The following is a 17,407-nucleotide window of genomic DNA, read 5'->3' as shown; positions in this document are numbered from 1 at the left end:
CGGCCATCCCACATTGATGTTAGTGAAACGTCCCTTGTGATCCACCAGGGCTTGCAGCAGCATTGAAAAGTACCCCTTGCAGTTTATGTACTCGGTGGCTTGGTGCTCTGGTGACAAGATAGGGATATGGGTTCCGTCTATCGCCCCACCACAATTTGGGAATCCCATTGCAGCAAAACCATCCACTATGACCTGCACGTTTCCCAGAGTCACTACCCTTGATATCAGCAGGTCTTTGATTGCGTTGGCTACTTGGATCACAGCAGCCCCCACAGTAGATTTGCCCACTCCAAATTGATTCCCGACTGACCGGTAGCTGTCTGGCATTGCAAGCTTCCACAGGGCTATCGCCACTCGCTTCTCAACTGTGAGGGCTGCTCTCATCCTGGTATTCTGGCGCTTCAGGGCAGGGGAAAGCAAGTCAAAGTTCCATGAAAGTGCCCTTACGCATGCGAAAGTTTCACAGCCACTGGGAATCGTCCCACACCTGCAGCATGATGCGGTCCCACCAGTCTGTGCTTGTTTCCCGGGCCCAGAATCGGCGTTCCACTCCATGAACCTGCCCCAGTAACACCATGATTTGCACATTGCTGGGGCCTGTACTTTATGAGAGGTCTATGTCCATGTCAATTTCCTCATCACTCTCGTCGCCGCGCTGCAATCGCTGCAATCGCCTCCTCGCCTGGTTTTGCTTTGGCATGCTCTGGCTTTGCATATACTCCAGCACAATGCGCGTGGTGTTCATAGTGCTCATAATTCCCATGGTGATCTGAGCGGGCTCCATGATCCAGTGCTATGGCGTCTGGGCTGAAAAAAGGCGCGAAACTATTGTCTGAAGGAGGGAGGAGCGAGTGACGACATGGCTTACAGATACAGGGAATTAAATCAACAAAGGTGGCTGTGCACGAGGGAGAAACACAAACAACTGTCACACAGAATGGCCCCCCCAAAGATTGAACTCAAAACCCTGGGTTTAGCAGGCTGTTGATTTCACGGAGGGAGGGGGAAGCAAATGAATACAGAACAAATCTGGTCCATCTATTTTTACATCTTAAGCTGGCAGCAGACAGTGCAGCATGACTGATAGCCACCGGCATCTTCTAGGTGCTTGGCAGAAGATGCTGTATTATGACTGCTAGCCATCATCGTCAAGACGGTTTAATAGGAGTTCCGGCAGGACTGAGTCTGCAGGAGACAAAACATGTCTGTCCAGGTGCCTCTGACCGAACTCACTGAGGAATACGACGACAATGGATACCAGTCGTAATACACCATCTACTGCCAAAAGGCAAGGAGCTGCTGCTGTATAGCAATGCAGCCCCACATCTGCCAGCACCCAGATAGCCGATGATGGCTACCAGTCATACTGCACCGTCTACTGCCAAAAGGCAATTAGCTGCTGCTGTGTAGCAATGCATTACCATGTCTGCCGGCACCCAGATGACATATGGCCACGGTGAGCTGAGTTGAGCGGGCTCCATGCTTGCCGTGGTATGTTGTCTGCATAGGTAACCCAGGTAAAAAGGCGCGAATCGATTGTCTGCCGTTGCTCTGACGGAGGGGGAGGGGCCTGACAACATGTACCCAGAACCCCCCGCAACACTGTTTTTGCATCATCAGGCATTGGGATCTCAACCCAGAATTCCAATGGGCAGTTGAGACTGCGGGATAGCTACCCACAGTGCAACACTCTGGAAGTCGACGCTAGCCTCGGTACTGTGGACGCGGTCTGCCAACTTAATGCACTTAGAGCAATTTATGTGGGAACACACACAATCGACTGTATAAAACAGATTTCTATAAAACCGGCTTCTATAAATTCGACCTAATTTCGTAGTGTAGACATACCCAAAGTAATGACATTGCTTCCTTGTAGTATTAAATGAAAAGGCTATTAGAGCTTTGCAGTCTGTATTTTGTACTATTTCTTAATTTGTTTTAGCTTTATTGTTTCTGTAGCACTGTGAGCACATGACATTTTACAAATAAGATAATCAAGTCCCTGCCCCGAAGAGCTTACAATCTAAGGCCTGAATCCTGCAACTTGATCCACGCAGCAGGCCCTTATAACTATATGGCTCAGCCTGTCTCCAGACTCAAGAGAAACTGGAAAGGTGTGTATTATTAAGAATATAGTTGACAGTAAGGAAGAGTGATGGGACACACACTATCAAATTAAAAATTAAAAACCTTAAATAGAATAATTCCTTCTAAGTCATTCTGATGCTCATGTTTTATAAAGGGAGAGTTTGGGGTTCTAATAAAATATTTTAACTAATATTGAATCATGTAATGAATGCTGTTTCTCCCATCCTTGGAAATGTACAAAATGGATTTACATTTTTACACCAGTATGTATTTTAAAGTGTATGTAAGACCATAAAAATGACCATGTAAAATACAGCACCTTAAGTGAAAGACAATGTGAACGCAGACATGTCAAGTAAGAGCCGTTTCCTACTTCACCAACAAATGTTTAGTTGACTGATTGATTTTTGAATGCTCATAGCTATGAGAGCACAAACTGGATTTCTTTCTGCCTAGCTGACATCTTACTGATGGCCTATGTTCCAACTCCAGAATATTTATTACTGGTAGTGATGACAGAATTTCCAGACTGATTTCCTGATCTAGGCATCAAGAATATGGAAAAACAGTTATTTACCTTTCTGCAACTATTGTTCTTCAAGATGTGCTGCACATGTCCATTTCACCGCAGGTGTGTGTACGCCTCATGCACAGATGTCAGAGATTTTTTCCCCCCCTCAGCAGTACCCATCACGGTGACTTGAGCCCCCAATGCCACCATTCATCCCTGTGCGGTAGTCTAAGAGGGGGAGCTGCCCCCATCCCTCTCACTTCCATTGTGACTCCAACTCAGAAGCGAAGGTGGGCAGGTTGTGGAATGGACATGAGCAACATCTCGAAGAACAACAGTACGCAAAGGTAGGTAACAGTTGTTTCTTCTTTGAGTGATTCCACATCAGAATTCCACTGTAGGTGACTCATAAGCAAACGGCGGAGGAGATGGATTCGGAGTCTATCTGAAAAATGACTGCAGGACCAACCATCCAAAACTGGCATAATCTCTGGACTGACAGACGATGGTGTAAATGATAGAGGAAACTAGATTGCCCTTAACCCTAAGATTTTTCCCCCACTCTGTGGGGAAGGAAGGTTGAGCAGGCGGACTTACTACTCTTAACTCCCTCACATTTATGCGAGTTTCTAGGTCTTGAGATGACCCAATGTGAGCTCCCCAACCTAAAGATGATGTGTCCATGACTAGAGTGAGTACTGGTAGTGTGAGAAGGAAGGGAATGCCCATGAACACTTTTAAAGGATCTATCCACCAGTCTAGAGACAACAGGACTAGCTCTGGCACTCGTACCACTTGTCCAAATGGTGACAACTCAGGGCATATACTTATGTTAGCCATGCTTGCAGCTTCCTGAACTGCAGTCTGGCATGTTGTACTACATAAGTACATGCTTCCATGTAACCCAACAGCCTGAGACACTTGAGTGCTGTTGTGAGCGGACAAGCTTTCATTTGAAATACTAGGTTTCAAATGGTTTCGAACTTGTTTTGTGGTAGAAAAGCTCTGGCCTCCGTAGAGATAAGGACTGTTCCAATGAATTCTATTGTCTATACAGGTTTCAATATTGATTTTTCTTGATTCACTAGGAGCCCCAGAGCATTGAATACGGATAAAGGGGTGGATATCCTGGACACAACCAGGAACGGGGAAGACAGATACGTAATTTTCAAAGAAGATTTGCTACCACCACCAAGCAATTTGTGAATACCCTATGAGCAGCTGCCAGGCTGAAGGGAAGCATTGTGAACTGATAGTGTCAACTATTCACCACGAACCTGAGAAACTTTTGATGGTTGGGACCAGTGTTGCCAACTCCATATAGAATGAAGTCACTAGACAAACCCTGAAAAGTTGCGAAATGTAGCTGTTTAAGCACTCAAAAGGAGTCTGAAGTGTCACTAAACAAAATTTCCAGAGAATTATATATATGTGTATGCACCTAGGTGAGTATAGTCACAAAATCATTCACAAGCAGCTCAATAATGTTAATAAAATTCATTCCATGCTCTTCTTACTATGTTCTTTTGCACACTAAGTCAATGTAATTATATCTCAACTGAGCATGTCCTCGGAAGGAATCACATTCCAGGGCTTCTTGGGCTGTGATCACCATAATCTGCAGGCGAGGAAAAGAAATTTGTGGAAGCTAGTAAGATACTTCGCTAAAGGGGCACTTTGGAGAGAGCAGCACATTAGCCAGGATTTCTTTTTGCCCAAATGTGTTCTCTCTCAATGCTCCGTCATAGGTAGCGCACCCTATGGTGCAGGGAAAGATGGCTAACGAAGTGGGCAGGTGGGGGAGGGAGGTTAGCCGGCGAGGAGAGCTGCATGAATAAAAGGTGGGGTGGGATGAGGCAGGGCCATGTGCCCAATGGGGACGGGGCACCATGCCGCCAGGGATGAAGCCCTAACTACAGGATCAAAGGTGGAGCTAGCTTGATTTCAGCTCCCGTTTACTCCTTCTCCAGGCTTGGCCTGGGGTTAGCTGCCCAGCTGTTTTCAGAAATCAAACCCTGGAAGCTGGGGAATTGGGAAGGGGACCAGCTAGCTGATTTTTGGTTTTAAATCTACTTTCTTGGCTCCCTGCAGCACCGAGCTCAGGTCAGGAGAATGCCTTCTTCCCCCGGCTCTGGCTCTCCCTTACACTAACCTGTTGGCTCAAATCCAGGCTGTCTCGGCTAAAATTATCCAGCCCCAGCTGTACTGGGCTGCAGTGTACAAGCGGAACTCGGCACTACTCGTCCCAGTCTCCTGGTCCCAGGGAAGTGACCTAGGGTAATCGTGTGAAGTTTTACTTTCTTCAGGAATTTGTTCAACTCTCTTAGATCTAATATGGGCCTGAGACCTTTTGTCTTAGGGATCAAGTAACAGGAATAGAAGCCTTTTCTCCTGAGGTCCAACCGTACTTCCTCTCTGGTCCCTATCTGGAGAAGAGATTGGACCTCCTGCTGAGGGGCAGTCTTATGAGAGTGGTTCATGAAGAGAGACGGGCAAGGTTTGAAGTACATTGTATGGCACACACCTGTTCCACTGTGCTTAAGACCCTCTGCTCTGATGTTGTGTGGGCCTAGGCACTTAGGAATCAGGACAAAAAAATTGGTAAACAAAAAAGGTAGAACAGACCGAAGTGAGGAGATATACAGTCCTCAACAACCCCATCAAAACGTCTGCCTATAAGAGGTAGCTGGATGCGATGAGCTCACTGACACTGAAGAGGAGGGCACCTTTTATAGCTCCTTCCCTTTTTCCTAGGCATATGTTGGGGACACCAAAGCTATGGTGTCGAAAGAGTTGTTGATGAAAATACTTTCTTTTAGTCACTGGAGTGGTTTATTCCAAGGGACTTAATTGTTGCTATAGAATCTTAAAGATTTTGGAGCCTGTCATTTCTCTCAGAGAACAGGGTAAGGCCTTCAAAACAGACTGTCCTGTATGGTCTGCTGTCTTCTGTGGGTAATCCAGAGGACTGTAACCATGACCACCTTCTCCTGGCATGGCCCAATCTTCACTATCCTGACTGTCCTGGAGGGCAGTCTTAGCAACTAGTTAACCCTTTTCCTCCATCACTGAGAACTCTTGCTTGAAATCCTCTGGTAATTTGTCCTTGAATTTAGCAATGTTCTACCAGAGTATGTAATCTTATCGACTCAAAAGTGCCTGCTGGTTTGCAATCCCAAGCTGCAATAAAGGAATTGGGGAATAAAGTTTATGACCAAACTAATCTAGTATTTTTGAGCCTTTGCTCTTAGCTGTGGAGGCTTGGTAACCCTGCCTTTCCCACTCATTAGCAGCTCCTACTACAACAGAACCCGGAGAAGGTGATGGAAAAAATGTGTATACCGTTTAGAGGGGGACAAAATACCTCCGGTCAGCTCGTTTCACTGTAAAAGCCAGGGAAGAGGGTGTCTACCACAGAGTCTTGACCATCTCCATGACTGCTTCATTGACTGGCAGATCAACCTTAGAAAGGGTGGCAGATACTAGAATGTCCACCAACTTGTGAGAATTCTTCAGTGCCAAGAACTGAAAACCACTTGTTTCAGTGGGTCCTGTGGTCTTCGGAGGAGATCAGTCTCCCACTGTATCAACTGCTTCATCTGGTGACGAAGACAAAGATGCAGCCAGCATCTGAGGTGGTGGTAACTCCATAATCTGTGGTGGAGAAGCTACCCAAGAAGGCTGGTTGGTCAGGACCAATCAGAATACTAGACACCGGAGAGAGATGCTCTTGGGGCCCAGTACCCATTTCAACATCAGATATTGGGGAACAATGTTCCCGGTGCCATCACGTCTGATGCACTCCCCACAATTGACGAGATGGTTGAGATGAGGTCCTGACTGGAAGAGGGATGCCCCATGGAGCCCAGAGTGGCTACTGGTATGGACCCGGGACCCATCCTTTTCCAGGCCATTGCCCCTTAGAAAAAGGCCAATGTTTGGGTTGCTGCATTGTTCATGGCCATGACAATCTTGAAGGAATGTAAGTGCACTGTGTCCCAGCACTTCTGAGTCTGAGTAGTCAGAAGCTTCGCCTAATGGAGATGTTGATGCTGACTCTACCAGAAAGAGGTAACCTGAACCTGGGGATGGTGATACCAAAGGAAGAAAGGGAGGCTTCCCTTTTGATAAAACTGGTTTGAGAAGAGGACTAGATAGTGGTACTGGGGAGTTCTCGATGCGGTGAGGGTTGAGCCGTGGGTGCAGGAAGCAGTTGGATGGTTTCCAATGCTGATGAAACCCACACCGAGAGACTGTATATGCCTCTGGGGCAGATGGGAACAGCATCGACTGTTGGCTCCTCAAATGCTTCTTAGGGGACAGCCTCAACGGACCTGGCACAGGCCCAGAGGCATCAAACCCCTCTTAATAGGCAAGGCTCCTGGGGCAGCTCTCTCTGCTACATGCTTACTAGAATCCTTGCCCACATCTCATCTCAACACCAATGTGGAAGAACAAGATACTGAACCCGAAGAAGGTCTGGATCTCTTCTTCAGTACCAAGGATCAGGACCACGGAGCTGAAGATACATATGATGGAGCACTGTGTACTGATGGTGAAGTATTTGGGGCGCTCTCCCCACGCAATGTCTCAGCTGGAGGGTCAAAGTACTGCTTCCATAAGCAAGCACTTATGTCTCACTACTCTATCCTTACAGCGTGGTCTGAAGCCTTTACAGATGTGACACTTGTCACTAACTTGTACCTCACCCAAACACTTCAGGCAGCTCAGATGAGGATCACTGCCAGGCATGGGCTTTGACATGTCCCACAGGACTTGAACCCTGGGGAGCCCAGTACTGAGAGAAAAGAAATGATCCCAAAGGGCACAAAAAACAGAAACCTAATACTAATTCACTTGAGAAACTAACAATAATTAACCACTATTTACGAGGAGTGAGAAATGCAAATGAATAAACAAGTCTGAGATCGCTCTGACAACCACCACTGGGAGTCCTTTCTGGTCTTAATATCTAAGAATTTATACCAGCACACAGTGGCTTTTGACAGGAGAGGGCACTCAAGCCACGCGGACAGATACCGCTGGGGGGGGGGGGGGGGGGGGAGAATCTGACATCTTTGCATGAGGCGCACACATCTACAGTGGAATTGCCATGGGAAATCGCATGAAGAACCACTCACAATTTCATTTTATAGACCCTTTTAAGAATATTACCATGCTTTAATCAGTCTAATATAATCATGTAAAAACAAAAAAAAATGCTCTTTCATAAAGCACATTTTGCACTTCATTATATGAGGTTACATCTTTCATCACTGAAATTGAATGTTGGGGGAAATAATATAAGCATAGAATTAAAATAACTATCACTTAAAGTTTAAACAGAAGAAAGAACTAATGCAGCAAAACACCCTACAACATTAACACAACACACAAGTTTTAAGGAGGAAAAACCTTTTCCTCCAGATTAGAATACATTTGACTTATTTTGTACTATTCCATTACATATAAGAGGTTTGGTTTTAAATGCAACAAGGAAAAGAGGTGCAACTGAAAACACAAATTGTTTTAATAATACTGACCAAAAAAAAGGAACTGACTTGGTAGATATGAACAGATCATATACAAAAAAATAAGAAGACAGAAATTCATGGTAACTTACCAAATGAGATCAGTGACTATATAATTCAGTGTTTTGTCAGAGACTGACCAGAGACTGATGCTTCAGAAAAGTTCCCGGAAAACCTACTGTGGCAATTATGGAATTATCATCCTCCCAAAACAGAAAGTTTCTTCCTAATCTCATCAGTTGATGGTTGAATTATGTCTTGAAGCATGACGTTTATATCCCTCTTTAAAAATGTATCCTAATTTACTTATGGGTGGTTTCATCATTATAGTGGCATTTTATATTAGAGAAATGAGTTTCACAGACTAGTTGAATTTTGTGTTAAAATGTATTCCCTTTTATCAGTTTTAAATTTATTGCCTTTCACTTTAGTGTCCAATGGCAGTAAGGTTAAATGGAAGACAGATGTGACATTGGGTGCTCCTGATTATCTTATGGCATTCCTTATTTTAATACCTCTGCCACACTGCCTCTTATTTGTCTCTTTTGAGAGCTAAACAGTCCCAGCCTTTTCACTCTCTTCGTATTTAAGTTTATTCATTGTTCTAACCATTTTCATCATCCATCTCTGGATCCCTTCGGTCATCCCCATGTTTTTTGAGATAGGGTGACCTGTACATTTGGGCCACAAAAACAGATTTTTCGTGAATCCTACAATAATATGAGTAGAATTAAGAATTATTTTTAATGTTAATGTAAAACAATTTACTTAACAATTTCCTTGTAGTGTTAGCATTCCAGGCACAACAGCATTATGCTTGTGGATGAAAACTAAAGGTTCAATTGACTAAATAGACTGGTCTAATTTCACAGGCTAAGCTAAATGAAGTGCAAAATGTAAATAGACAGCACAAATGGTAATTAGATTTATAGTATTAACTTTTAATAATTCTAATGGATTAGAAGCCAAGGCAAGATTTTTTTTTAAATCATCATAGCAGTGGATAAAAACTTTAAAGTTTTGATGCTAATTTTAGGCTCCTATATATAAAAGGCTTAATTTTCAAAGTGCTGAGGATTCGCAACTCTGATTGACTCTAAAGGGTCTGCACCTTTGAAAAAAATCAAGGCTAAAACCTCAACCCTGAAAAGATGTTGAAGTAAATGAAGATACTCACAGTACATAAAATTAAGCATGCACTTAAGTCTTTGTGGTAACAACAGCGCACTTAACCGAATTTAGGCACTTAACTATGGCCAGTGTTTCTTTAACTAGAGCAAGGCAAATGCAATACTGGAAATACTGTACCTGGTGATAGTGCTCACTGCAAAGTGAGATGGAGGCTGAGTCTCATGCATTAGGAGTTTCAAGTAGACACTGCTTTGGTCTCTTGCCACAGCCACTACTGGATCAGCCTGTCCTTGGTCACAATTATAAAACAGCTTTGGAACAAGCCTTAAATAAAGCAGAAAATGTAAAATAGTACACAAACCCCTTTTTTAAAAGATAGGTATCACAAAAACTGATCTAATGTACAATTTAGGGAGAAGTGTCGGTAAATCTGTGCTGATTTTTAAAATTAAAAGTGTTACTCTAAACTCAAACTCACACTTTCTCCTCAAACGTTTAACTAAAAGGAACCATTTACATCCTTACTGGAGACTTTAAGACCGCCCACTTTTCCAATTTTACCTTTACTCTCACCGTCCTCTATTGTGGCCACTAGCGTTCCAGTAAGGAATACAATAGATTCACTCTGGAAACAAAGTAATTTAAAAATATCTGCAACAGTGATTGGTGCTGAGTAACAAACAACAATTTTCTTCCCCTGCCTCTTTCCCTCTCTAAGATTGATGTCACTTACAGAGTGAGGACACATGTCAAGATCTTTAGCTTCTGACTCCAAATAATTCATAGAGCGACACATGCACACACTCTGGTGAGTCAACTGACTAATTTTACAATGCTAGAAAAGTTGTAGTGCACTGAAAACTAAATGTTGAGCCAGATTTCGTGTGTAAATTATAATGTGATGTTACAATTCATTTTTGTTAACATAGACGGAATTTAATAGCCCTAGAAAATATAGTTTAGTGACAGGATAACCCATTGACTAATACTTCCAGATTGTTCACCCTAGATTTTGAGGATCAATCTTTTGCAGGCTTGTATAAAAGCACTTCAACTTCGGACAACAATTCTTTCCCAATCACTGCCCTCTCCATTGTCACTTAATATTCTGGCAACTTTCCCATTCAAGACAAAGGCAGAAGAACAGTCTTTTGTGACACTAACTTATGTGCTACACCACTGAATCAGATGTGGACATGGGAGATACTGAAGAGTGGCACCCAGGGATTCAAGTATCAGGGGGTAGCCATGTTAGTCTGTATCTACAAAAACAACAAGGAGTCTGGTGGCACCTTAAAGACTAACAGATTTATTTGGGTATAAGTTTTTGCGGGTAAAAACCTCACTTCTTCAGATGCACAGAGTGAACAGATGCAGGCATTATATACTGACACATGGAGAGAAGGAAGTTACTTCGCAAGTGGAGAACCAGTGTTGTGTTACTCTTTCATTCCCAAATGCCATTCTTGAATATGATAGCCATACATGATCTGCTACAGGATTGGCTGCTATGATCCCTTACACAAGACTGAAAAATAAGTACAGTTCCTGAACTCTAGTCCAAGCTTAACCACCAACTCCCTCCATGTCACTGAATAAATCACAACCTCCTGGAGTCAGTTTCCTCATCTGTGTAGTGAAGATAATACACCTTACTTCTGGGGGAATTCTGCATCACTGTGCAATGCAGAATTTGTGCAGAATTAATGTTCTGCGCAAAATTTCCCTTTTTCCCCCCTCACAGAAATGGGCTGCTGGCTGCCGCTGAACCAGCAGAGCCCAGCTTCCCAGCTCCAAATAGAAGACACTGCAGCAGGGAGGGGGAGGGAGCTGGAGGGTCTGGCAGTTGCAGTTCCCAGCACGCCCTGAAGGAAGGAAGCGACGTGCAGGAAACGCCATACAAGTCTGGGACCCAGGATCAGGCTGTTTCTCTCTCTGGATCCCCGGGCTCTGGGGAAGGATGGGGTGCAAGTGTCTGGGCTGGGGAGGCACCCCACGGCTGGGCTCGGGGTGGAAGAGGAGGTGTGGGAGTCTGGCCCCAAAGCTGGGCTCTGGAGGGGATGGGACAGAGAGACAGGAACTGGGTTGTCATAGCAGATTCTTTAACACTACTCCTGGGGGAATTTTTTTGGGTCTGTAACAATACAGACATACCTATTGACAGGTATTTTCAAATAAATTACCAAAATAATTGAAACTGGTGCGATTATATAGTGTTATTTTGACAAATAAAATGTGCAGAATTTTTTGGCACAGAATTAACACCTCAGGAGTAATACCTCAAAGGGGTATTGTGAAGATTAAATGTTTATGCAATGCTTTGAAAAATGGAAATCACTGTGTGATAATTCAAAACAATAGGTGATTCAGAACTAATGTATTCCTTCCATCCCAAGTAGAGTGTGTGTGTGTAGCTATAGATGTACATAAAAACAAGGATTAAAATGTAGAATGTTAAATAAGTGCTAATATTAGTTAGTTGCAGGTACAGGAAGTATTAGGCTAGCATATTATTAAAATCCTTTGTTTTAGCTTATACCTCATCAAAGAAGCTGCAGCTATGTGTCTCACTCTGGGGTCTTCATCACCAAGAAGGTAGATTACAACATTGTTGAGTACTCTGTCCTGAAGTTTTAATAGCTATGGGAATAGATTAGTATAAGCAAAGATGAAACATCATAGCACGTTTTCATTGCTCTGACCAACTTCACAGATTATTAAAGATGTATTTTGTAGGGTCAACATGTAAAAGTATGATTCCTTTGTAGACAGAAGTACCTAATGTAACAGTTTTACTTCTACATTGCTGAACAAACTGTTTATTTACATATGGAAATAATCTAAACATTATAACTTTTTAAAATCATACTATAAAGTTCTCTATTTAAGTAGAAAAGCAACTTTACACCCAGTACTAAGAATTAAGCAATGATTCAGCAAAGCACATGTGTAAATCCTATTGGCTTCTGTACGTCTTAAGCACCTGATTAAAATTAATCATATACTTAAAGTGTTTTACTGGATCAGTGCCTTAAACGCCAATCATACTGCTTTGATAGAATATGCAAAAGATAGGCTTCTTACCTAAGTTCCCTGTGAACTCTGTGGCCGCATGGCCATTCAGCAGCCTATTTAGCACTGCACAGGCACGCAGGGAACAAGCCTGGGGACCTGCCACAGCTAGGGGAGGGGCACCCCTACCCTGGTCCAAATGTGCCCCAGCCCCCCACCCCAGCCCCAATTCTGCCACGGCCAGGGGAGAGGTGCCTATCCTGCAGCCCAGCCCTGGAGCTGCCGCAGCAGGGAGGGGCACCTCTCCCGCCAAGCCCAAGTGCTGCTGTGAGGAGAGAGAGCTGGAGGGAATCCTCTCTCCCCACCACAGCCCTCCTGCACCCCAAGCCCCTCATCCCCAGGCCCACCCCAGAGCCCACACCCCCAGCTGAAGCCCTCACCCCCTGCACCCAATCCTCTGAGCTCCTCATCCTCAGCCCCACCCCAGAGGCCACACCTCAGCCCTGAGCCCCTCATCCCTGGCCCCACCCCCAGCACCCAACCTTCTGCCCCAGCCCTAAGCCCCGCATCCCCAGCCCCACGCCAGAGCCCGCATCCCAACCCTCTGCCCCAACCCTGAGCCCCCTCCCACACTCCGAACCCTTCCCCACCACATTAATTTTTTTATGTGCACCAATATGAAGGTGATGTGTCACACATCCCCTCCATATAGGGGATTCATTCCGCACACGGGTGGGAAAAATTAGAGGGAACAATGCTTCTTACCCCAGTATAATGATGAACACCTCTGTGCAAATTGTCTGCTTTTCCTTCCAAAAAGCTGACTAACCTTAATAGATAAAATGGATAAAGACAAACCACGTTACTAACCATCATTAAAGTCACAAGAATTTTTCCTAAGTATTAGACAGTGTAATTAATTTTTAAAAGAATTAAAATTTACTTTTATTAATTATTTAGGCAAAAAGGTCAGAATTAGCACATTTTTGTTAATCTGTTTCAAAAGACAATATATTGAAACAACATTCTAAAGCTTCCAACATGCTCAACTAGGTTCTGGTTGGGGCAATTTTGTATTAATTTATTTTTAAAAAATAAGACTTCTATCTCAAAAAGCCTTTGGAGAGTAAGGGAATGTAAAAGCAAGGACATAAGTGCAGTATTATTTACCCAAACCGTTTTTTGGAATAAGTGAAAAGTGGAAAATAGCTGACAAAAACTAACAGAAGGAAGGAGCTTAAAAATTGTGCTGCATCTAGGACTCCAATAGATTTCACAGGAGTCCCCAGTTATTTGAACACTGGGCTATATCTATCTGTTTACAGTTTCTTAGATGACAGATTCAAGCAGATTAAAAGAATACACAGAAGTTGCTAATGTGCCCAATCCTGTAACCACTGGTGTTAATGGCAGCTTTCTAGTCAGTCTTGAGGATTTGTTTTATAAGAGGTTCATTAATTTTTCAAACTATTCAAACTTAAATTCACAAGCTAGGTTTCCCATACAAGGTACTGTATGCACAGCTACAACACAACTTAATGAAATATGCACACTTACCGGAAATCTATCTCAGCAAGAGTTTCCAGAAGCTCTGTCCTTACTAGCCAATAAGAACTATTCTTCAGAGTAAGGAGGTCGATGATTAACTGTAAACCTAGTTCACTATAACTGCTACTGCACAAGCTCATGATGCAATGCTAAAAAGGTAGAGAGACAAGTTTTTAATTATTATGCTACCTTTTATTGATTTACAGAGCGTTTCTTCTTGCACCAACTCCATGCTTACACATATAAAAACCTAAAACCAACCTATTGCAGGGGCCAAAGCAGAGAAACTCTAGAGCACCTCTACAGGGGCTCGGCACTGAGCTTAGGGAGCTGCTAGGAAAGTCTGAAGGCTCCAAACTCTGGCAAGAGACCTCAAGACTCAAGAGACAGCAAGACAGCACCTGAGGGGCCACGGTCTATAGGGCTTGAGGGATGCTTGAAGGATACCTCTAACTACTCAAAAACCTCTTCCCTAGTGAAGTGACTCCTACCGGGGGGAAAGAAGCAATATTAAATTTAAATGTCAAAGCAAAAGACTGAGTCATACCTCCTTGGTTTTATCCCCAATTCTGTGCTGGCTCACTATGTGTTCTTGGGCAAGTCATGTATCCTTTCTGGATTCTTCTACCTCTATGCCTCATTTTACCTTTCTACAAAAGTAATATACTTCTCTCTGAGAATGAATAGCTGTAAAGTGCTTTGAATTACTTATGCTGAAGGGGACTAAGTGTTATAATCGTAGAATATGCTTAATTGAGGACTACCCAAATTTAAGTGTCCAAAGTCACATCCAGCCACCCCTACACCTCCCTAAATTTTCCAAAATTTTAAAAGACTCTACACCACACTTTGAGCAACAATTGCCTAAATTTAAAATGGGGAATGCCACTAAAAAATGGAATGTATTTTAAGTGCAACCACCTCATACGTACACACATAAAATCATCATGGATTACAGGGTAAAGAGCCCAGCTTCCATAAAATGTGAACTTTTTCACACATTTAAACGACTACATTTCATTGACCGGAGTTCCTCTCCCCCAATTCCATTCCAGACCCTCTTCAATTCGGCTTCTTGTGTTCCAATTAAACTGCTCTCGCCAAAGTCTAATGACCTCTGCTTAGCCAAAGCTCCGAATCAGTATTCCAACCTCCTCTTCCTTGACCTGTCAGCCACTTTCAACACAAAGAACCATATTCCTATTCTTGAAATCTTGTCTCCCTTGGCTTCTGCCCTCTCCTGATTCTCCTACCTCTCAAATCATTCCATCAGTGCCCTACTCAACTTTCTGTGAGGGTTCCACAGACTCTTTGGTCTCCTCCTCTTCTCCCTCCCCATCTTATCTCTAGGTAATGAGACCCACAAACACAAATTCAACTACCATCTCTATGCTGACAACTTAGAAATCTACCACTACTCCAGACCTGTCTCCTTCTGTCTAACCTAAAAATTTCTGCTGGTCTCTGACGTTTCTTCATGGGTGTGTAGCCATCAACTCAAGCTCAACATGGTTTAAACAGAGCTCTTAATCTTTCCCCACAAGCTTGGGCATTCTCTCTCTCTCTCGCTAGGTCCCCACATCCAGGGTATGTATAAATCTTGCAGAATCTTCTACATAACATCTTTAAGGGACCTGTCCTATCCAACACAGCTAAAACTCTGCTCGCATCTCAATTACTGCAATTTCACTGGCCCTGACAAATGCAATCTTGTGCCACTTATATTCATTCAGAATGCTGCTGCAAAGTTCATTCTTCTGACTTGCCACTTTAACCATATCACCCCTCTCTTTTAATCCCTAAAATGGCTTCCCCCTTTTTAGAGTATCAAATATAAATTGTTTGTCTTCCAAGGCTCTCCACAATCTTTCTTTCACTACAAAAATGTTAACTCCCACCTATTATCAACCAACCAACGTCAGCCTCCACTGCCCACTTACTAAGAACTTTTCTCATGCTAGGGAGCAGCTCCCAGTGAACCCCTACAAAGTGCTCTCGTTATCCTCCGAATTCTCCTTGACTATGATGTTTATAAAAAAAATTGGAGAATGGTTAGGCCACTAGGTGCATTAATAACTACTGCCCATCATGCTAATCAAAATTATCTAATTTCCTTGAATTCTTCCATCAGTCAGTATTTGTCTCCTCTCATACTTTGACTGTATGCTCTTTGGGGCTGGGACCATCTTTTTATTCTGTGATTTTTCAGCACCTAGCACAATAGAGCCCTAGTCCATGTCAAGGGCTCTATGGTAATATAAGCAAAAAACAATAGAAATTTTGCTTACCCTCACAGCTGCGCAAGCCAGTTTGCATGTAACGGAGGATTCATCTTTCAGAGTTTTCTGTAAGAGAGGTATACAGTCTACCAGAGAAAAGAGATTTCCTGAAAGAAAGAATAATGAAACAATAAGGGCAAAGTTTTCACTACATGCACCAAAACAACCCCCTCAAAATAACGCAACTGTTACCTGTTGAACTTCTGACATTTGCTAGCCAGTTTTCCACATCAAAACGTGATTTATTGAGAATGGAGTAGACAATGGTTCCACAAAGAATGGCAGTAGCTCCTCTAATCTGGGGATCTCCATGATCAATATAGTTCAAAACATCCGATACATACTGCTCTTCTGAGAAAATAAGTTACAACTACTTTATTTTAAAAATACTAATTCTAGGATTTAACAAGTCTTCTATTGACATTTCATTCCTTACAACAAATGTAAAATAGACTGCAGTATATCAGTTATAATAAACGAGGCACAAAGTTTCATCAAAAACAAATAAAATGAAAGCATGTTACTATTTTCTATCATCCAAGCATTCACTAAATTCATAATGAAGCAGCACTTTTGGAATGATACTTGTGGCCCAATTAATATCTAACATAGTATAGAACAGGTAATGCATTAGAAGACCACTCAAACAATTTATTCCATTACTGGGAATCTTTAAATCAAGATGGGGGGAGGGATAGCTCAGTGGTTTGAGCATTGGCCTGCTAAACCCAGGGTTGTGAGTTCAATCCTTGAGGGGGCCACTTGGGGATCTGGGGCAAAATCAGTACTTGGTCCTGCTAGTGAAGGCAGGGGGCTGGACTCAATGACCTTTCAAGGTCCCTTCCAGTTCTAGGAGATGGGATTTCTCCATTATTATTGGGTGGTTTTTTTAAAGAAAATATTATATACTTCTACCCCGATATAACACGATCCGATATAACACGAATTCGGATATAATGCGGTAAAGCAGCGCTCCGGCGGATCAAAGCAAGTTCGATATAACGCGGTAAGATTTTTGGCTCCCGAGGACAGCATTATATCGGGGTAGAGGTGTATATATAAAATATATAAAAATCTAGTTCAACTAGAAGTTATTGGATTTGATACAAAAATTACTTGGTGAAGTTCTATGCTCTGCATTATGCAGGAGGTCAGACTAAATGGTCATAACGGGCCCCTCAGACCTTTAAATCTATGAATATTTTGTCCTTGCAGGATCCAATAAGTCTTCTCCATCTCTAAGCCCAATCCTATAATATTCTAGCATAGTTGCAAAAATTACAACCACCAATCCTTCAAAGAACTGC

General features: G+C 43.0%; 1 protein-coding gene across 5 annotated transcripts in view; it reads right to left on the bottom strand.

The window, feature by feature from the left end:
- HTT (huntingtin) overlaps nt 1-17,407 on the bottom strand; it is a 209,579-nt gene that overhangs the window by 123,015 nt on the left and 69,157 nt on the right. For all 5 annotated transcript variants that reach the window (XM_054030679.1, XM_054030683.1, XM_054030681.1 and 2 more), the window contains 6 exons: nt 16,293-16,451; nt 16,110-16,207; nt 13,831-13,970; nt 13,039-13,102; nt 11,801-11,901; nt 9,439-9,585 (listed from right to left, as the gene is read on the bottom strand). In XM_054030679.1, the coding sequence (XP_053886654.1) occupies nt 9,439-9,585; nt 11,801-11,901; nt 13,039-13,102; nt 13,831-13,970; nt 16,110-16,207; nt 16,293-16,451 (709 nt within the window). The remainder of the gene's footprint in view (nt 1-9,438; nt 9,586-11,800; nt 11,902-13,038; nt 13,103-13,830; nt 13,971-16,109; nt 16,208-16,292; nt 16,452-17,407) is intronic.

The sequence above is a fragment of the Malaclemys terrapin genome, chromosome 5 (assembly GCF_027887155.1).
Source record: "Malaclemys terrapin pileata isolate rMalTer1 chromosome 5, rMalTer1.hap1, whole genome shotgun sequence".
Taxonomy (NCBI): domain Eukaryota; kingdom Metazoa; phylum Chordata; order Testudines; family Emydidae; genus Malaclemys; species Malaclemys terrapin.
Note: the sequence above shows the minus strand (reverse complement) of the source record. Positions and strands in the feature narration are given on the sequence as shown.